General features: G+C 40.4%; 1 protein-coding gene across 4 annotated transcripts in view; it reads left to right on the top strand.

Annotated features, from left to right (window-relative positions):
* The window catches only part of LOC117413430 (Kv channel-interacting protein 1), an 83104-nt gene that overhangs the window by 50461 nt on the left and 10577 nt on the right, over positions 1–22066 (top strand). Inside the window, exon 1 of one of the 4 annotated variants that reach the window (XM_034022610.3) lies at positions 21711–22061. The exons of the other annotated variants lie outside the window; for them this stretch is intronic. Within the exon in view, the coding sequence (XP_033878501.1) occupies positions 21953–22061 (109 nt within the window). The 5' untranslated portion in view covers positions 21711–21952. Of the gene's footprint in view, positions 1–21710; positions 22062–22066 lie in introns of those variants that run through there. 4 annotated transcript variants of the gene reach the window in all.

The raw sequence follows: 22066 nt of genomic DNA, 5'->3' as shown, positions 1-22066 counted from the left end.
ACACCTGATTCTTTTTAATTAAGCCAAACAAGGGGAGCTTATATGAATTTGCAAACCCGAAACCGCTTGTACAACTCCTAATATCTCATAAACCATTTCAGCTGACAAGCTTTTATTTTCAGTGTTTGGAAAACTCTTAACAACACCCTTCAATTTCATTTAGGACCTAAGATGGATGCCTTATTGATGTGACTTTTTGCCTTCCAGATAATGAAGACCTAATGCTTTGAGATATTTGCTTCATACTTAGTACATAGCTGTTTTCTCTAATTCTCTCCTGTTTTAATATGAAGCTACCGTTGCCACTGTGTCACACCACTTGAGGTAGTGACTTCATATAAAAACCCTCCTCATATCAATGGTACAGTCATTCCCTTAAGATGTACCGTCTAGCTTTTCCTATTTTTTATTGGGCTTGGGTCATGTGATGACAGTACTGGAGAGCTGAAATGGAGTGTTTTAATGCTCATTATTAAACTGCAGGGTGAGAGTGCTGGAGATCTGAGAATTGGGTGTTTTAGATGACTTATCTTTCCTCTGCAGAGAAAGGCGCCTTATGGAATTGTTATGTTGCGGTCGCTGGCTGTTGCAATTTCTCTATAAATGAGCTGCAGTCATTTTTTCAAAGGATATATGGTCCTTTTCTTATTTGGAATCAGCTGCTTTACTAATTGCTATTGGCTGATGTGCAGTTGCTGTACATCACAGAAAACCAACAGCCCTGGGGCAGGCAGTCATGCAGCAGAGAAGCCATTCATCAGTGTCAGGATCTGGGGTTTGTACCGCAACACGACACGGTGATGCGGAAAGCAGGCAGTCTAGGAAAAAAAACAGTCAGTATGAGCAAACCTCTGAACTCTTCTTTATTCATCTTAACAAACTGTATTCTTAACAGGATTGGTCACGTGGCACTGATCTGTCAAGTGGCACTTGCAAGATGGCACTGCAATTTCCTTAGTAGGTGGTGTGCTATCAAGTTTAGTAAAAGCTTTGTACTTGTGTCATCTACCAGATCTCCAGCAGTGCATGGGTGTGGGTGCATATAGTGATTCGTTTTAAGATAGCCTGGACCATTTCAATCTCCCACATTTCGTGTGCAAGTCCATTGTGCAGCACCACAGACTTGGACTATGGGTCTGGTTTCCCCCCTTTGTAACAGTGTGTGTGCGTGTGTAAAACCCAGTGTTGGCTGCTCTACTCTCGCTTCTGCTGCAGTGTGGAGGACAGACCTGTTATTAGAATTGCCAATTCAGAGGTTTGATTCCGGAGAGAGTGGGCGACAAGGCTTAATAGAACTGTCATTTTTTAAAATTGGAGTTTTGTTACTATTATTTTTTTTTTCTATTTTTAATGGATGAATTGAAAGGGAGGTGGGGAAGGAGGGGGGGTGAGGCATATGGACAAAGGTGGAGAGAGAGAATGGGAAAGATAGAGAAAGGCGATTTTTTTGGGAGGATATGATGAAAGGTTTTTTTTTTGTGTGTGTGTGTGGTGGGCGTCCCATTTTTGTTTAGTGCTGTAAAATTGTTTTAAACGCAATGGCTTTCTTCAGGGATTAAACTGCCAGGAGCATCTCTGCTTTCTCTGCTTTCTATTGAATGGAAGGAAATGGCTACAGCCTACATACTAACTTTACTGAGTTTCTCAAGGTCTTACACTGTTGGGCATTCCAGCCTCCCATTTCCTGGTTGAGGTGAGAGGTTCCTACACAGCACCCCTTGGTGTTGTACAAGGCTTGGCTCTGTTCAGAGGGACTAAACAAACAGGTTCTAATAAAGTATTTCTGGAAAATATGTATGAGTGCATGCATTACAAAAGATGAGGGAGATGGGATTTCAGTGCATAGTTTTAATTTTAATTTCTTTCTCATGAATTGTAGCTGTGCAGTCTGCAAGAGAGGAAAGCCTAGGAATCGCACATGTTCTTCAGACAGAAATCTAATAAAATTGGGGATTGAGAGCTCAGAACGATATTTAAAAGTAGGCTTCCACAGCTCTAATCTTTAGACTGGGCTTCCAGTAGCCTCTAGTCCTCACTGCCTCCCAGCTACTCAGCTCTAACGGCCAGGCTGCATGCTCACTGCTGTTCCCTCGCTCATAGCTCATCTTCAAGGTCAGTGCCAAGCTGTCTTGCAGTTGCCTTTCCTGAGTTGAGAGCCAAGGATTAGCTCAGCCACATTGCCCGCTTGCTGAAGATAAGCATTGAGAAACCTAATCGCATCGGAAAGCCGGTGAGCGTGGCTGTTCAGAGAAATCGCAGATGAAAGGGGGACTGATTTACTTAATAAGAGATAGAAAAAATGGTTATAGACTCCTCCCATTTTAGCTTAGTGGTTAAGAGTGCAGGGCTGCAATGTTGAAGGAAGAGGGTTTCAGTAGCTCAGTGCTGGGCTGCACTCTCATGGTCTGAAACTTCAGTTAATCCTTTTATTGCCTGCGTGAGATCCCCCTCCTGTCACTAACACATGCACACTCATTCCATTGCCATAATCTGCATTACCATCATTCTTATTAACATAATATTCATTAGCAGAATCCAAATTAGCATAATCCTCATTACCGTGATATTTCTATCCATGCCTATGTTATAAAGGGTTTAACTGTTTAAATAAACCCACTGCCTTCCACACTGTAACCACTGAGATACTCAAACCCTCTGCCTTTCACATTGCACCCCAGCACTCTAACCACTGAGCTACTCAAACCCTCTGCCTTTCACACTGCACCCCAGCACTCTAACCACTGAGCTACTCAAACCCTCTGCCTTTCACACTGCACCCCAGCACTCTAACCACAGAGATACTCAAACCCTCTGCCTTTCACACTGCACCCCAGCACTCTAACCACTGAGCTACTCAAACCCTCTGCCTTTCACACTGCACCCCAGCACTCTAACCACTGAGATACTCAAACCCTCTGCCTTTCACACTGCAGCCCAGCACTCTAACCATTGAGCTACTCAAACCCATTGCCTGCCCCACTTCAGCTCAGAACTCCAGCCAAACAGACATGGTTGTCAGCATCTCTTACAGATCAAAGTAGAGCAGAGAGAATCTGTTTGTTTTTATAGACAGTATATTTTATTCCCTCTGTGCCATTTCAAGCTTTTCTTTGAAAAGTTTGTTTTCATCCGCTTGTTTCCTAACAGCTACATGACTGTAATGTTATAAATAACAAAAAGTAGACGAAAAAAATCTTGAAAGAAAGAAACTAAAGTTGAATGCACCTTACCGCTTTGTTACAAAATTGATTTCATGCATTTTTTATGACGCAAATTTAATTTCAGGTGTGTTTTCAGTTTACTTGACAGTCTCCATCCATCAGCTGGAGATGGTCATGAATTACTGATGCACTCTACCTGCCTGGTGTCTCTCAGCCCTACTGGGTGCAGCTCGTGTAACTCCAGAGTGCCAGAGAGCCCAGAAACATTCCTGAAAATGAGAAATGTGTATTGTAAGATTGCAGTGTAACTGCACTGCTAGGTCATGTATATGATCCACTGTGTGTCTGTGTGTATGATCCACCTACAGTAGTGGTTCTCAAACTTTCTGGACTGCACCCCCTTCCTCTTGTCTGTGGTACTTGACGCCTCCCCCCTCTACACATATGTACACATCCATTGCTGTTGTTTTTAGTTTCTTTTGCATGAACCAGACACTGATCCACCGTAATAAGAGCAAACTTAAGCACTGCAAATAATAGATTACCGACTGTGTCCAAAGCTTACTAATGTGCACACCACACAGTACGATGATAAATGACATACATCACCAGATGGCAACAGGCTTTGTCCAATAATATGCAAGCTTAAAAGGCACCAGTCAGATGCACAGCGCTATCTAAAAAACAGTGACATACCACGAGGTGTCAGCTGTAAGATTTGATATACATATATATATATCGGTTAAGATGTGTGCAGTAATTTTTTGTTATTTTTCCTGAACCTCCTCACGCCCCCCAGTTTGAGAACAGTCCTGCCAAAGCCTGCTTGTGTGTGTGTGTGTGTGTGTGATTGATCATTCCAACTTGGTTGCATGTAGGTCATTTTGTAGCCGTGCATTTTTACTTGCACACGGATGTGTCTCATGTCACCGTCAGTCCTGTTCTTTACAGGGTAGAGGAGAACGCTGGTATAAGGAGAAAGAGAGTGTTGGAAATAGTAAGAAGCAACATTGCCTTTTAGCCAGAAAGTTCACAAACCTCAGTTTAAGATACCTTGATCCTGGATGCTGTGAGGTGCATGGTCCCTGCTTTCTATGAAGGAGCATGTTTTGATTTTACACACTGTAGGCTGCCTGTAATGTAACCGCTTTTTTCTGATAATGGTCCCAAAAATAAACGGTTGTTGATAAAGACAGGTAAATAACAACCCATAGAAGAAGGAGCTGTTTTTGCGAACACATTTTAATTAGCCAGGAATCAGACTCGGAAACAGCTCACAACGCCCTTCTCCTCGGAGAGACAAGATAATCAGGATCCTGCTGGCTGCAGAGTCTCCATTGTTAAGCTGGCATCGATCCCGTGTTCTGCTGAGGATAAACATGGCACTGAGCCACTGGCCTGGGTGAAATCACACAGTGTCGTCAAAACACTGAAGACATTGTAAAATAAATGTTTTGTTTAAATGTTTTTATACATCAGTTTCCTTAAGTTTGAATCCCCCTTATCATCCCTGGTGGGGGTGTATTAGCCTGCTTCACCACTTCTTATTAAGCTGTGTTAAAATGTAAGTCAAATACCCCAGTAAAAGGCGACTACAATGCAGGTATAAATATGTGAATATAGCATATCATTTTACAGGAGAGTGAAAGACACAGCCCATTGTCGGTGATTACTTTGAGCGCAGTTGGCTTGAGATTTTAAACGATGTTAGAGTTACAGTTTGCCTGTTGTAACGAGGTTAGGGTTAGGGTTAGGGTTAGGGTTAGGGTTAGGGTTAAAGGTTGGAAAAGGAGATTGTGACTGAAAAGCTGTAATGTAACGGTGCCTTCTTTCTGTCCTGTGTATCTCTTATTATTATTGATTTGCTGCTTCGCTGCCTCCCCTGCCCTTCCCTGTCATCCCCTCCCCTCCCCATAGCAACGTTCTCTCAGCCTCCTTGTGCATGAGAGCTCCTGTGGTCTAGGCTGCCATCCTTTGGCCTGTTTTATTACTACAGCTCTTCTCAACACTAGAAACACTGTGCTGGCTGAACACACTGTGGTTCTGCATCTGTAAGGTGAAGGTGTTACTGTGCAACCTCCTGTACATTGACTGGGATTGCTGTGGTTCCCACCTCGTTTGTAAATATGTGTCTTAATTAGATAACCACACACACATCTAAAGATTTGCAGGTACAGTAGGTGGAGATACAGGCACACACTCTCATATTTAGACTTTTGCAGTTTTGGGGTTTCTCCATTAGAGGGAGACACCTGACATGAATTATAACATGCTGTTCATTAACCCCGAGGGCAGTGCTACAGACAGGCCAGAAGGGAGACTGTAAAAAGAAAACAAAATGTTGTTGACATAAATATAGTTGTTAGACTGCCGTGTTTAAGTAAATGTGTTCTTACAAAATAAAATCCTATGGGAAGTCGATTTATGTCTTTTAGGAAAACAAATTAACGTTATTTTTTCTATTGAGCAATGGCAGTCATGAGCAGGCGATGGTTTGTCCACAATTGAGATGAAAGAGTGGCAAGACTAAAGCATTAATAAAAAAGGTAGGTTTTTCATTGTATTTATTTGTTATTAGCAATAAATAATGTTAGTCTATTTTTATTAATAAAATGCAGTTTTGATATTCTAGACTGTTGTTGGCTTATTTTAATATACAAAAAAAATTTAAATCAATTTTATTTTTATTCATAACAACAGACTTTGAAAAATAATTTTGTAAAGCTTTGTGAGAAGTGCCCTGTAATAAATACGACACTGACAAAGATCTATCATTGAAACTATTGCCATTACTATTCCAAGTTTCTATTGGTATCACTGAGGAACAAAGGCCCAGGCTGCAGGCATGGTGCTGTCAGGTGCCACATGACCCTCCCATCACTGCTCTGCAGGCGCATGCCAATCCTGACCTGAACACCTTCCATTCCTTTCTTTCTAATTGTGCCAGGTTGTGCCAAACTGGTTAGTGATGTGAGCCATGTTATTATAATCGTTCAACTAGATGACATTCGGTGACATATTTCTATTATCCTTTATGCATGACATTTTCTATGCCCTTTGACTTCAGTCTCAATTAGATCACGCTCCGCAATGGGCACACAGTTGATCGGGGACTGTGAACATCTGTAAATGTATCTTTAATGAATGTTCTGCTTAGGAGAGCAGCTGTTTTCCTGGGATGAGCCAAGGCTGTCCCTAGGGTCTCCAGATAGCCAGATACTGTAGCAACAGAGCCAGGGTTAGAGGAGTGAAGGGCAGCTGCCTGATGACAAGTGTTTGGAAATGCAGGAGTTATTAAGTGCGCAGCCACAAGCTTAGTTACAATCACATTAGCAAAGGAATCAAATCTTCTGGAAGCAGAAAGGCAATTACTCACCGTCGACATGCCCATTAGTAATCCAGGTGGAGGGATCTGTGGGGAATAGACATGGAGTTTAGGATTGATCTGCCTCCTTATTGAAAAAAAACATAATACATAGCTTTCATTCAGATCTGATATAATTCAAGATGAATGTCTGGTAACTAAAGGAGCAAATTAATATATTTAACCAAAAGACAAAACAAAATGTTATGATAATCTCTTAATGCTGGGACCAGATTAGCTGGATTAACTAAAACTAAACGTTAACTGGGAGAGCAGCCCTGTCTATCGCCTAGTAGCTGCATGGATTATCTGTTCACGTTGATTAGCGTGAGGTCTGAAGTTAAGCACCATTGTATTTAATTTGGCTTGTGTAAGGTCAGCGCACCAGGAGGAATGAGTTCTATCCCTGAATACGAATGAACCCTCCTGATTTTTCAAATTCCAAAGACTGCTCCATTGTCAATTCTTCTTGCACACAGAGACCAGCCAACAACTCTTCTGCCAACAACGTTTTTACATTGTATAGCTTTTTTCTTCACACAGTGGTGATGCATTGGAAAACTGCATTTTACAATACATGTTTTATTCCCGTTTTATTTCGTTTTAGCGGCTTTCCAAACAATTTTGAAAACATGCATCACAGTCCAGTCAATATTTTCTTAAACTGAAACTGTATCTTTCAAACAAGAAACAAAATTGCTAAACCTAATCCCGCAACATTTTTTTGCTAAACATTAGTTCATTGAAAATACAGTTCCTGATTGAACCCACATGATGGATCTGTTCATTTTGGCCAACAAGTTTACTCATCCTCTTGCAAATCACGGTTTTGCTTCCAATATTAGCAGTTAATACAGTTTGCTTGTTACTAGCTATATTACAATAAGGTTGAGTATTAGCCTGCCTTACTCCATCTACAGCATGCATGCAGTGTAAATTACATACCCAGTAGGGGAAGTTATATTTAAAAGCGTTTCTGTGACAGAGATCGAATGAGTCTTGGTGTTAGATCTCCCTCCCGACCTGCGAGGCCGCTGCATAAAGAGAACAGAATACCCTGCACTAAATGGCACGACACTTTATTCCCAGGGTTAGGTGGAAGTCGGCCATCTAGAAAGTGGGCAAAGCTATGGTATACAAACTCAATGACTCAGACAGGAAACGGCGTGGCATCCGCAGATTGGAAGAGCTGATGCGCTCGTTGATCAAGGGGTCATGGTGACGTTATAAAAAGGGGACGTAGTGATGTGATCTGTTCCTTTGTGAATGGTTACGTTAAATGACCAGAAGGAGAACCTGTGCTGTGAAACGTGAGTGTTTTGTTTGTTTTTGTTTGTTGTTAATAATACTGTTTGTAATTATTTGGATGGCTAACACGATCCGGAGCTGTCGCCAAAGGCCAGCAGTAAACCCGGATCAACAACACTGCACTTCTGTTGTCACTAAAGAACTGTATTCACTAGGAGCACTAGAGCATGCACTGTGGACTGGTGTTTGTGTTACGTGTGGGTGAACTGAAACAGGACTGTTATTATTTTAGGGAAAACCCACAGATTATAAGTCCCCACCTGGAACTGAACCCACGACCTTCTGGATAAGAGTCTAGAGCGCTAACCACTACTCCACACTGCTGCCCTACACAAATACACTTACGTGGATAAGAAACCCAACAGCACCTATGTAAACCACTGAACTGGAAATGCTGTAGACCCAGCTGATAAACCAGTAGGGCCGTATTGGGCTGGTAATGCCTTACAGCCTAAAGCTGTACCGTTGGCAGATGTGAAACTGCAGCAGCGCATCACCAGGTATTTGTGGTGAGCTGGCCGCCTGCTAGCTGACCCACTTACCTGACAAAGCATTCTCCAGAGACACAGCAAGTAGGTTGAGAACATTAACAGCTGTCTGAAACAGCAAACGTCAGGCCTTGCCTTCATTGCAGCCTGCGCTGCTCCATTCATCCTGCCAGCACCTGAGCACAGACCCACTTAAAAACTTCCTCCTGCTCTGGCCTCATTTCTATTCTTTTTTTTTTTCTCTCCAATTATTTTACCTCTGATTTTCTCACCAATTTAGAATGTCCAATTATTTTTTCCCCTCACTGCAGCAATTCCCACACAGCTCAGGAGAACTGAAGGTTCAGTGGGCGTCCTCTGATCCCACTACCAACTCGAGAGTGGATATCATGGAGCTACCGGCCTTTGGAGGACAAAGGCCAGTCCTGCAGGTGTCAGCCTGAGCTCACTAGGTGTCTAGCCGGTAGGGTCTGCTGTAGTGCAGCGAGGAGAAACAGTCCCTGCCAGTTTTGCCTGCCTAACCCGCAGGAGCACCAGAGCTAATGCGATGCTCCCTCTAGAATCCTCAGTGAAGACTGACAACTTTGCACAGCCAGGATGCGAACCTGTGCTCCTCTGACTGTATGACTCACCCTGCACACCACATTTATTTAAAATACTCCATTATCTCCCTCTCGTATCCATGTAGTACAAGCAGGAGACTGACGGGGGTGGATTAGCAGGTGTAATGTACACAGTCAACTACCAGACGGTGATCCCCTCTGAGCAGGGTTCTGTTGCACAGCATACTGAAATTATGGCCAATCACAGAGAAGGGTGGTGCTAAGGACACAGTAGGTTTTGCCCTCTATGGCGTCCACAATATAGTTCAGATGTATACAAGCTTTTGAAAATCTCCCGCAGTGCAGAGCTGTATTATTATTAAATCAGTGTATGTAGTAAGCCATTTACAACAGTAATTTAAATTGAATTGAGACGCAGAGATGATGCTACATCAAAGTGAGTGTGTATGGTGCTTAATGGAAGGGGTGTGTGGAATGAGATGCTTCCTTTAAATTAGGAATCGCTGCGATAGCAGTTCAGCCACTGGTGTTATCCATCATCAGCAGTGCCAAATGAACAACCTGTGCAGACACCTCCAATTACCCATGGTAATAATGTACTGTAACATGATTTGTATGGTCGCATTCACACACAGTATCCTTTGTTAAAAGGAACAATGGTTAAAAAAAGAGATACCAAATCTAATCTTGGGTTTTGTTAAAGGAAAAATGTTCCACAAAACAAAAGGCGAGCTCTATTGGGTTGTATATTTAAAAGACTCCCTATTTTGAAGTCCAAAGGGACATTTTCTGATAGGAACAAAAAATGTATGGTATGTTGAAAAACATTTTTTCATGAAATATTAGGGTACAGTTGCCATGACCTAGATTCAAGAAAGTTGAATTAAAGATTAAAGATTAATTAAAACGAATAGGATAAAGCAAAGGCAGAATACTGCATACATGAAACGAACATGTAATGTAATTCACAATCTCATTTCATTAATTTACTCCCAACAGTTTATCGTTCATTTTGATTGTCCTTTCGCTATAATGAATAACGAACCCCTCGATATAACGAACCAAAGGCTTGGACCCCAACAGTTTCGTTATAGTGAGGGTGTACTGTATATATAATAATATATGAGCACATTCTGCTTGCCTATAGGAGATAATAAGATCAAGTGTGTATAACAGGGGGAAAAGCAAACAATAAAAACCTGAATTACTGTTCAATTACATCTTCAGCTGTTTGTTACATTAAACTGCAGAAAAAAAAAACACATAATCCATTACAGAGTGTAATTAAACTATTAATTAAACTGAAGTAATAAAAAAAAAAATATATATGCACAGTAAGAGTTTTGTTAGAGGCATCCTTAGGCTGTTCACAAAACCGAATACAATCAGTAATCAGGACCAGGAGACAAACTGGTTTGCATCCGTCTTGTTAGGGAAGGTGGCTTGCTTGGACAGTCTGAGAGCAGCCCACTCAATTTAAAGCTCTAAACCTCCCACTTGCCTTTTTAAAGTGCTCGCATGTACTCTTTCTTTTTTATTCCTTGTTTAATGACTTTGTATTGAGGTTTTATGTAGTGGTTTTAATTTGGTGTTTTATTCTTATTATAAACAGCTCAATTACAGAGGAGGACACTGACAGTTAATGTCCGTTTATACCGATACTGTGTTAAAAAAAGTCACAGCCTTTATATCAGATATTCCCGCTGCTACTTATAGCAATTTGAAGAAACACAAACATATTACTTTTCAATTCTCGTGATAAAAACAAACAAATTCAATCCTTTGTTTATTGTAAAACCCAGTATGTATTTTTACAGTTCTGCAAGCATTGGGTGTTTCCATTGAAGACTCTATATTTAATTATAGAGATGTTTAATTATAGAGGCACAGCCGATTTAATCAGGGATCAACATTTTGGGTTTTACTGGTATCCTGATTGTTTTGCTTGTTTATAGCAACAACAATAACAAATTATATCATTTCCAAAGCCTCCTGCATATACCTTCATCAGCAGTTTCGAACAGATTGATTCAGTACAAATTAGTTACAGACGGTGGTTTTAAAGGGATCAACATAGACAATTCCAGAAGTCAAGTGGTGCACCACCACATATTAACAAGTTGTCTTAGTGTTTTATGCTAAATTGATGGTTTGATGATGTGAGTAGGCTTTTCATAACAAAACCATTTATTTTCCTTTGTCTGTGACAGGTATAAATGCAATTATCCTAAGTCATTTTTTGTACTTGCATGTTTCAACCATCCTTCTAATGTGAATAATATTTAAACCCAGTTATTTTCCTGATTGTAATGCAGTGATCTAATGGGAGCTATGCTGGGAGGTGCTGATCACTCTGTACATTACTCTAACATAGTGGTTCCCAGCTCTGGTCCTTGAAGTCCATTCCAGTCCAGGTCCTAAATCAGTTCATTAACCATTAGCCTGTTGGGAATCACTGCTCCAGCAGCTGGTTTCACAGAACACATCTTGAACTATCTTACTTAAAGTAACATTAGGTTCCAGAAGTCCAAGATTAGTGCTATCATGGGTCTGAGGTCAGTGCTCTGTGGTCAGTTGGGCTCCTTGTGTATATCTGATGCAAAGGAAATGAATGTACAGTGTGGTGATAAAATACACTGGCTACCCCGTACAGATAACTGAATTGTCTGCAGCGATGAGCAATAAGGGACTTGGGAATAAGTTCATGTGCCAAGGAAATTATTACGCATTTTCTTTTAGTAATTTGTTTAGTTATCAGCGCTCTGGGGTTAATCAAATCAACTATATTTGTTTTCTCTGTTGACAACATTTATGAGATGAAACCTCTGGGGATCCCAGGCCCAGGGTTCATTTCTTCTTGTTAATATACAGCAGCATTAATGACTTGCAGTTTTTAGATGTGTCCTCAGTGAGGATTATACTTCTATTGATTTATTGTGATTTTCAAATATAATCTTCAGCATGTGTTTGATTGAATCCTGTTTGAGGGAGCCACTGCAGGGTGGACTGTTTATTACAACGCACAGTATTTGAGCAACACACATCATGTATCATTGACATAAGTTTATATTATATATCTGTGCTTGACTAGGAGTGTGCTTCATTTACATAAACCCTTAAAAACAGTTTGCACCGCAAACTCTGCGGAAGAGCTATTAATCTTGTATGTGTTAAAGTGAATATACAGTACCTGAGAGTTAGCACACCCCCTGCAGAGAACACTATGCAGACTGTAAAGACCTGTAAATTGGTGTGTAAGCCCTCCACACTGCACAGTACATCTCATGGTATGTTCATGAATACACAAGCAGGTATTCAGCTGAAAGTAAGAGAAGACAATGCTGCTGGGTTTGTGTAAATCATTCAGCTCTGCAATCTGTAAGCTTTGGATCATTTATTCCACTTTATAGATGCTTAATTGATTATTTCAAATGAAATAACAAAGCATTCTAGAGCCAAACATTCTTTATACACAGGGGCTCACATAACGTTTATCATTAGGTTCTCACGCGAGTACCAGCAGAAATGGTTTGGTGTCTAGCTCCACCTCCTCCTCCTCCGACAGTTCAAACAATTGGGACGCCAAGGATCAGGGGTGTAAATTTTGAGCAAGATTCTAATGCCAGGGTGCCTCATATAGCGCGAGTGACATTACATTCTGGTGCCATGTTTAATTTATTGTTATTATGTTTGGTTCGTATTTATTTTTATTTATTGTTTTTATATTTTTTTATTTGTTAGCAATCATAGATACTGATAGTTTCTCATTGGGTCTGGACTACTCAAATGGCCCACCCATACTCAACCACATACACAGGAGAGAAGGTTTGTGTCATGTGAGAAGTTGTAAGGGGAGCTTGATTACTGTGGTATTTAATCATTTATCACTAGTAGGCTCTCTAGTGCTAAACTTTCAAAACAGTTTAGCACCAATTTTCAAAGCGATTTGCCGAGGGTTCAGGATCAATGGTTTCAGTGGTCATCTTACACACATCTGAATATGCATCAGGGCAGAAAGGCGGGATCAATATTTGTTTTTTAAAATGTTGACGTATGAAACCCCCCCACGCTCACAAGCAGCACTGCTTAATGGCAGTGTCAGACACAACAACAACAGTTTATTAAAGGTTACATAAGGACTTTTTATTTTATTTTGTTACATGTTCCCATGTGTTGCTACAACTGTTTACGTGAGGTGCGTGTATTGTTTTAATGTTTTTATTTTTTTACATTTTGACTAATTTTTTAAACTTTTAAATGGATTTACCAGTGAGTAGGAACATGACGGAGAATGTAGTTCTGAGAGGTCCATGCGGGTACATGGGAAGCCATCTTGAGGCAGGGAATGCAATTTAAAAGTTTAAATAAGTGGTCAAAATGTAAAAAAAAGAGAAAATAAATTAAAACAATACACACACATTACGTAAACAGTTGTAGCAACACATGGGAACATGTAACACAATACAATAAAAAGGTCCTTATGTACCCTTTAATGTTTCAGTAGGAGTCCGGATTGCTGGTTATTACAATGTGTAACAAATCATCACACATTCTCTATTTATGTCAATATCCTACCACCAAATTCCAGCCCTGGGATTCAAAAGCAAAAAAGAAAACACTTCTTCACTTTATTAGTGTTGTTGAACATGTTAGCTTGATAGCACAACAATGTTTATGAATGATATAAATGAGGGAAAAAAGATATTATTTATTATTATTCTATTATTATTTATTTCTTAGCAGACGCCCTTATCCAGGGCGACTTACAATCGTAAGCAAAAACATTTCAAGCGTTACAATACAAGTAATACAATAAGAGCAAGAAATACAATAACTTTTGTTCAAGTAAAGTACAAGTTTGACAAACCACAATTCAATAATACAGCAGGTAATAGTGATAGTTACATCAGGATATGATTAAATAGTGATAGTTACATCAGGATGTGATTAAATACAAAGTACTACAGGTTAAAAACTTGGCAGATTACAGTATTCTGAAGTACAGGATTAAATGCAGTAAAATAGGGGCTGATAAGAGCAAAATAAAGCACATTTACATGAAGGGTGATAGTGTCCCAGGATACAAACAGAGGAGTTCTACAGGTGCTCTTTGAAGAGGTGAGTTATTGTAAGTAAAATGCATAAGTAAATGTATTTTTTAAACTCACATTTAAATGTAACAGTTTTCAAACATCAACACCTCCTCTCACCACTGCATCAGCAAGCTTTCACAGTGCCACTCCCCATAACTACATCCCTCTCTCTGAATGGACAGCTAAATCGAGATCCCTGCTATCATTGGTTGTTTCAGGTGTCCATTAAAAGAAAATGATTATTGTTATGTTATATCGCTTTCCATTTTTTCTTTTGTTAATAAAACCATGAAGCAGCCAATGATAGTGCTAGCAGGAATGGACTTTTTAGTGAACTGATACCCTCTGGACCTTAAGTGAAATATGGGGACTGGTGTTTAATTATGGTCAGCAATAGTTGACAGTTCCCAGAGACCTTGAGACTCAGCAGAAAATCGGGAGGTTAGGCAGGTATAGGTCACTGCTAGATAATATGCTTGACCTTGCAAGCGTGAGCACCCTCGCTGCCTATATGAAAAGTGGAACAATGTGGAAGTCTGCATTTTTTTTTATTGGTGCTTATGTGTACCTGCGAATTGTGAATCCCTTTTTGGGGAATCACATTTAATCAAATTTACTGTGGGATTTAAATGTTGTGCAGTCAAAAAAAACTGCCTTGATGAGACTTAAAAAAAAGGCATTGCCGTGCTGAAAGATTGATTGAAATTGTTTGCGGTGCGTTACAGCAGCTGCCTTCTCAGTGAAATGGTCCCTGGCACACCTTCAGCTTTCAGGTTTACTAAACATTTGTTCAAGTGCCAAGTTTGCAGCACCTTCTTTTCTAACAGGAAAACAAAATATATACAAAACAATTAAAAACAGAGAATTAGTATTGTACTGTTATACCATACACACACGCATTGCACAATAATACAAAGCAAATTAAATATCTACTTGCTGAAGCGGTTTTTATTTTAGCAGACAAGTTGCTCAGTTGTACAGCAGGTAGCAATGTAGCCAAAGTCTCAGGGCAGTGATGTCACTTCCCTAGCAACAAGCCTCCTTTGTTTGGAATGGGTTCTTTCAATGCAGCGGGTTTGTGCATTTAAGAAAGGAGAGGAAGACTCATGAAATTAGTTAGAGACAAGCTGATGAGAAGCAATTACCCTCTACAGTATGAATTAAAATGGTGTGCTGCTTTTTATGCGAAAAATTAGACAAAGCAAGTCAACAAAGTTAAAAAAAAACATATTTCCGATATATATTCATAAGTGAAATGGAATGAATACAGTGGGCCGCAGTCAGATGATAAACGGGCTGCGGGTTGCGTGTCCCTGGTATATATGATAAGAAATGGCAACTAAGCAGAGCAACCTTACAAACGTACTAATTACTGGCAGCGGTTTATTCTTTATCTTGATTTATTGACAGACAATAAATCTTCTGCTTTCTTCCTTCTGTTTTTAGGACATCAGTACATTTGCTATGTGTTGTTTGATTGGCTGGCTGCCAGACTGACAGAAATACCTACTTTTAGAAATATACCCCAGTCCCCCACCACAGCAGCACCCACTCTGGGGGGAATAATTAATGATATGCAGAACAATTTGTCCTTGTAAATGTCACAGCAATTATTTATTGCCTTGGTTTTACATACCCTAAGCAGAATTGTGGCAAGTGGGTGCAGAGGCCTCATCCGCTTGTCTAGCAGAGCTAACAAGCAGCCCAGAGATGGATAGCAGCCAGAGAGTTAGAAAGTGCTGAGCTGTGAGAAATGCTTATAAACACACACACACACAAAAAACTGGAACATCAGGAAATGGAATGCCCCTCTCAGCCTGTGCTTCCCAGTAGTACACGATGATAGATGCGTAGTTCAAAATACAGCTTAGTAGTTTATAAAAAAAAACTGCGAGAGAAGTTTTGAGCTCCAGTGAATTGGAAACAAACTCTCAGTGGTCTTGAGAAACACAGAGCTGTTTAACCCTTTGCGGACCTATGTCGGACCAGGTCCAATATTAACATTTTTCCTTTCTGGTCCGATGTCAGACCCTGTCCGACATCATCAAAAAGGCGTCAATCACAGGTCCCTAGTCGATTTTTCTCTGGAAAAGAGAGGCAGAGAGAAGCCAGGAAAAAAAGGAGGCGGATGTGAGCAATACACATAGTCCATTCACGACAACATAACACGGACATAAACAAACAAGATAGCTGCTTCCGCATCCAGCGCTCAAAGAAAGTCGTGGACATTTGCCAAGCTTTTTGAGATGATGTTGTAGTGATAAAATAATGACTTGCATAGCATTATTGAGGAGTTTGGTGATAAATCAGGAGATGATTTATTATTATTATTATTATTATTATTATTATTATTATTATTATTATTATTATTATTATTATTATTATTTTTCTTAGCAGACGCCCTTAACCAGGGCGACTTACAGTTGTATACAAAAAATACATATAAAGAATTACAGTATAATTAAGAGCAAGATACAAAATACAATGACTTCAGTCCTAATACGAGCAAATACAAAACACAGTACGGTTTGATATTGAGGCAGTTCAAGAGCAGATAACAGTGTTAATAGTTACATCAGGGTTAGATACGAGAGCAAATGAAATACAAAATACTACAGATTGGGTTAAGTGCAGGATTACATACAGTAAAATAGGGAGCAGATAAGTGCAAGTTAAAATGCATTAAAGGCAGAGTGCTATATAGTCCAGAAGGAGTTGAGTTTTCTAGGTGTTGTCTGAAGAGGTGTGTTTTAAGGAGGCGCCGGAAGGTGGTCAGGGACTGGGCAGTCCTGACATCCGTAGGAAAGTCGTTCCACTACTGCGGGGCGAGGGTGGAGAAGGAGCAGGCTCTGGAGGCAGGGGAGCATAGAGGAGGTACAGCCAGTCTTCTAGTGCAGGCGAAGCGGAGAGGTCGGGTTGGGGTGTAGGGAGAGTTGAGGGTCTGGAGGTAGCTGGGTGCAGTCTGGTCAAGGCATCAGTAGGCGAGTACAAGGTTTTGAATTGAATGCGAGTGGTGATCGGGAGCCAGTGGAGTGAGCGGAGCAGTGGAGTAGCATGGGAGAAGCCAGGCAGAGAGAACACCAGGCGAGCAGCAGAGTTCTGGATGAGCTGGAGCGGATGGGTGGCGGGCGCAGGGAGGCCGGCCAGGAGGGAGTTGCAGTAGTCTAGGCGGAAGACTACCAGGGCCTGGACGAGGAGTTGCATGGAGTAGTTGCACGACTGTGAAGAGATATGTGATAAATACAGCAAACAAGGGGTGGGGCAGGGCTGGAGATGCAGAGTGTTGTTGATAAGCAGTGCCTTTAAACTTGTTTTATTGTGAATAAAATTACTTTTAAACAGCACATGTAAAATAAACAGCTGGTGTGAAAATAAATTAGACCTGACATGCCTGACACTGAATAAATGGACCGCAAAGGGTTAAAGATGTTTGTGGACAGCATTGTATCAGTGCTTCAATGAGTCATGTCACAATTGTATCAGTATGGTGCTGGATTTTATTGTTATGAAGCATTTGGTTGGTGGCTGTATGCTCACAAGATTTATACACGGTAATATAAAATGTAATATACAAAAACAGCTTATTATTAACAGTGAAATGTCGATATTTTGTATTGGTGAGTTAATACATATCCCTCATAGGTGGAAGCACCTTCTTTTCTTTAGGTAACTTTCTGTCTCAATGTTCTGCTTTTTGATTTTGTTTCCGATGGTTGCATTTGAAAAGAGTGATCACTAGACTAAAGATGTATGTTGATTCAATAAGCTGTGAATTATCTACTGGGTTAACAGAGTTTACCATTGCCATTATAATATGGGGTAGATAGAATTAACCAGTGCCTCCTTACAAGAGACTGAAAAGAGTGTCTTTACTGACCGTAACGAGCCTCCAAAGTGAACTAGTAACGAGCAAAACTATATCTACTTCCATTTAAAGTTTAACAAACAGAAAAAGGAATGGAACTGCCCTACTTGCTTATAAATGTTCATTCAAAGAGCAATCTGTTTTCACTTCTGTTAATTTGTGACAAGGATGGCAATTATATTCAATTATAAGATTATTGCTCAAAATAATTTATTCAGCACGTCTCTCTGTAGAGGTTCATTATCATGTTAACATTATCATGTCATCATGTTTTTTATGTGTGTGTTTCCCCTCCACTTATTGTTTTAATACCTGGAATATGTTTTCATCGGCAAGTATAATTTGGTTTTATTTAAATTAAATTTAAAATATCCCTGACTGAAGTAATAGAATTGCTATACGCCTGTGTAGTGCTTTTGACTATTTCCCGCTACTGCTGGAAACACATTTTAAGCAGACTTTCTGTATGCGTGGGTGACTCATTTCGGTTTTTCAATATAAACCACAGCTGTTAACAAAGACACATTGAGAAATACAGAGTATGCACCATGAGTCAGTACTGTAGCGATAGTGTTTTTCACAGATATCCACACAAGTGACTGCAGAACTGTATTAATGTTTACAGAGTACTCTGTTTCTATAACGGTTTTCATTTATTGTAAATAATTTCAGTTTAACCCTACGTTTAAACCTGTTTAACTGTGGAGTTCTGAGAATGACTTTCCTTATACCTCGTTTCCATGGAGAGCCAACTCCAGTACGCTCGGATTGGTCTGATTTCTCCTCGAACTCGAGTTGATGGACAGCTCGAAAAAGGAGGCGTTTCCATGGTTTTCCGAGTTACCTGAGTCATCATGTAATTTTGGGCAGGAAATACTTGGGAGTTAAAGGTCAAGACGTGAATTCGTTGCAGACGGTATTACAGTCAAATTGTCAATGATTTAAAAGATAAATCCATCTAGATATTCTTTCGCCTTTGTTTCATACGGTATGTTCCCACCCCCTACAACATTTTTGATTGACATTTAGCGATGGAATTTCCTCCCAGCCCGAATTCAGACTTTAGAATTCAGGCCAACCCGAGGAGTGAAATCGGACCAGAGAATTCAAGCTCCTGCCCAAATTGGGAGCCAACTTGAGTAATTAAAAAACATGGAAATGGAGGTGTGTGTGTTGGGGGGTTAGTGGTTCATGGAAACGGAGTTGTGGGGGGGGGGATGTGGTTCATAGAAACGGAGGTGTGTGTGTGTGGGGGGGGTTATGTGGTTCATGGAAACTGAGGGGTGTGTGTGTGGGGGGTTATGTGGTTCATGGAAACAGAGGTGTGTGTGTGGGGGGGGGTTATGTGGTTCATGGAAAAGGAGGTGTGTGTGTGTGGGGGGGTTATGTGGTTCATGGAAACTGAGGTGTGTGTGTGTGGGGGGGGTTATGTGGTTCATGGAAACGGAGGTGTGTGTGTGTGGGGGGGGGTTATGTGGTTAATGGAAACGGAGGGGTGTGTGTGTGTGGGGGGGGTTATGTGGTTCATGAAAACGGAGGGGTGTGTGTGTGGGGGGGGGGTTATGTGGTTCAACAGAAGCGCCTCTTCTGTTGAACAATGGGGTGTAATTTGGAACAATGCACTGCACCTGTCTGCCGTTGAATTTGAATAAATGCAAGATAAATAAAAAATGATTCAATCCTAGGTCAATACTTGTGGTTGTATAAATATAATATCTGTTGTGTGTCAACCACACATAAATATGTGTTGCAGGTATTCATTGCTTGTTTTAAGAGCCCTGTGTCATGTTTTTTGTAACACTTGTTGAGATCATTTAAGTTATGTTTCTAAAGAAGAAAACTGTATAAAGAAAACATTTCAAAGCCAATAAAAGAGTTTCAAGTGCAAGATCCAAGGCTTGCTTTTCGGGTATCATCTTGTGGTATTTTAGATGGACAAGCTGTTCTTGACTGAAATCGATAGGGGATACTGTATGTTTTTGTTTTCATTTTTATCTTTGGGATTTATGTTAAGCAGTGCTTTGAAGAGGGTCCCTCCAAACCCAACAAGATTTAAAATCAGTTTCCACAATCCCCAACTGCAAGTATGCTCTCTTGCACACTAAAGTCTACCTAAATCATGAGAAGCAGGTGCCCAGGCCAGCTAAATACTAATGCATAATAAAACTGAGAGAAGAAAGGGCTGCAAGTCAGGGCCCGTCCATCACGAGAACTCAGACTTCTGAGAATGGGCTTCCAGAGGGAGACATCGGAGGAGCCCATTTAAAAACCTCTTCACACTCCCTAATTGGAATGAGTGTTGGAAACGCGTGTACTGGTACAGTACTGTTATCTCTTGCCGACAATACGGTCTACTTGTCTATTTTTTTCATTATTTTGGTACAGTGTATATATTAAACATATGTAGTGCAAAGGTACAAGGAAAATACTGCAATAAAATATTATAAACTATGGAAATATAATTTATAATTTTTTAATGCATTTAAAAAAAAAATTAAAGCGTATTGTATAAAATGTATTGTTAATATGTAAAATGTGTTCTTTAATGACAGTAATATCCTGGGCATATTATAATTCCTATATGTAAACAGTCTGTTGTCAAGGTATGACACATTATTATTTATAATCTAAATATTATTGGGATGTGTATGGTTTCATTCCACAGATGACTAATGACCCAGGTTACATGAATAACCAAAAGCAATCACAAATATTAAACTGAATAAATCTATTTACAGCACAGGAAAGTAATTGTTCTATATAGTAGTCTGCGTTTGATTAACGTTTAAGTCTCACCTTGTGGGAGGGGTAGTTCTGTAGTCCAGTGTGTAACACTGACAGTTTATAGCAGTCTGGTTTCCAATCGATGCCCTCTCTCTACATAGCGTATGTGCTCAGCGGGTACAGAGGAAAGTGTGACTTTGGCTGGGACAGGTAAATACATTCAAGTTGTGAGGAACAGCTTTTCAGCACAGATCAGCCTCTAACAGAAAGAAAGCGTTTGTGTGTAGATGTAAGAAAACAAGAACGATTTCAGGGGCTGTCGTCTTAACCCTTCACTTCACAGGAGTGTATGAAGTTGTTACCTTATTCTCCAGTCTGACTTTTCATACATTGAGTATATTTCATATTTGTCAAACAACGCAGATATGGAAGAAATTGATTAGCATGCCCCATAGAGCTTCTTGTAAGTCTGTTTGAAAATATCAGCTCTGAAGAGCTGTATAATGTTGTAAATTGGGAATTTAATTATAACCTTGCTGTATGAAGTAACAGAAGCATGTCTATGTGAATCACAAATATGAGGGACATAGAGGTATGCAGATTTTAAAGAGGGGTGAAGCTTGTGTCTCTAAAGCAAAAATGTGAAAGAAGCAAGGAGGGAGACAGGGCAGGGAGTTATGAAGACTATAACAAGTTAGTAAGGGGGAGAGAGGGTGGCGGGAAGATTTGTGAAGTTTCGGTTATTTAAGATTTAATTGAAATCTGTCAATCAATCAGTTAATCAGTGTATTTTTATATAGCGCCTTTCATGGCAAGCCATCCGTAAGTGCTTTACAAAACAAGCAAAAATTAAAACATTAATTCTGAAAATTAAAATACTTACAGTTAAAATATAAAATGGCTATTTTCCATAAGTCTATTCAAAACAGTACATTTTGAATAGACTTAAAGTCCTACAGAGGTGTTTGGCTTGTTACTTTTTGGCTTGTGACACTGAAGAGAATTTGGCACAACACAAAGATTCCTCCCAGTGCTTGGAGTAGAGAGAGGGGGGGGGGGAGAGGGAGAGAGAGAGAGAGAGAGAAATAAACAGTGAGAGCGTCAGTATGGGATGGAGAGAATGGGAGGGGAGAATAACCAAAGTAGTGAACAACCCCGAAGCTCCATAGTCTACCTGCCAGCGTGGAACAGAGAGAGGCAGTGTTTGGGAGAAAGGCTTTTACTACAGAGGCAGCGTGTCAGTCCAACTGGAGGAGCAAGACGAGTGGGGGTGCACAAGTTCCTGTGAAGGAGAGTGGAGTACCTCGCCCCTCGTGGAGGGGAGAGAGAGAGAGTGTGTGTGTGCCGGAGCAAGCCTGGGATAGACGGAGAGAGGGAGGGGGGAGCATGTGGAAGGAGGGCGAGTCTGAAGGGCTACAGACGCTTGGCATTGTGGTGGTGCTGTGCTCCTTGCTCAAACTGCTTCACTTCCTGGGACTCATCGACGTCAGCGACAGTGAG

This window comes from Acipenser ruthenus, chromosome 23 (assembly GCF_902713425.1).
Source record: "Acipenser ruthenus chromosome 23, fAciRut3.2 maternal haplotype, whole genome shotgun sequence".
Taxonomy (NCBI): domain Eukaryota; kingdom Metazoa; phylum Chordata; class Actinopteri; order Acipenseriformes; family Acipenseridae; genus Acipenser; species Acipenser ruthenus.
This window is presented reverse-complemented; position numbering and strand designations above follow the sequence as displayed.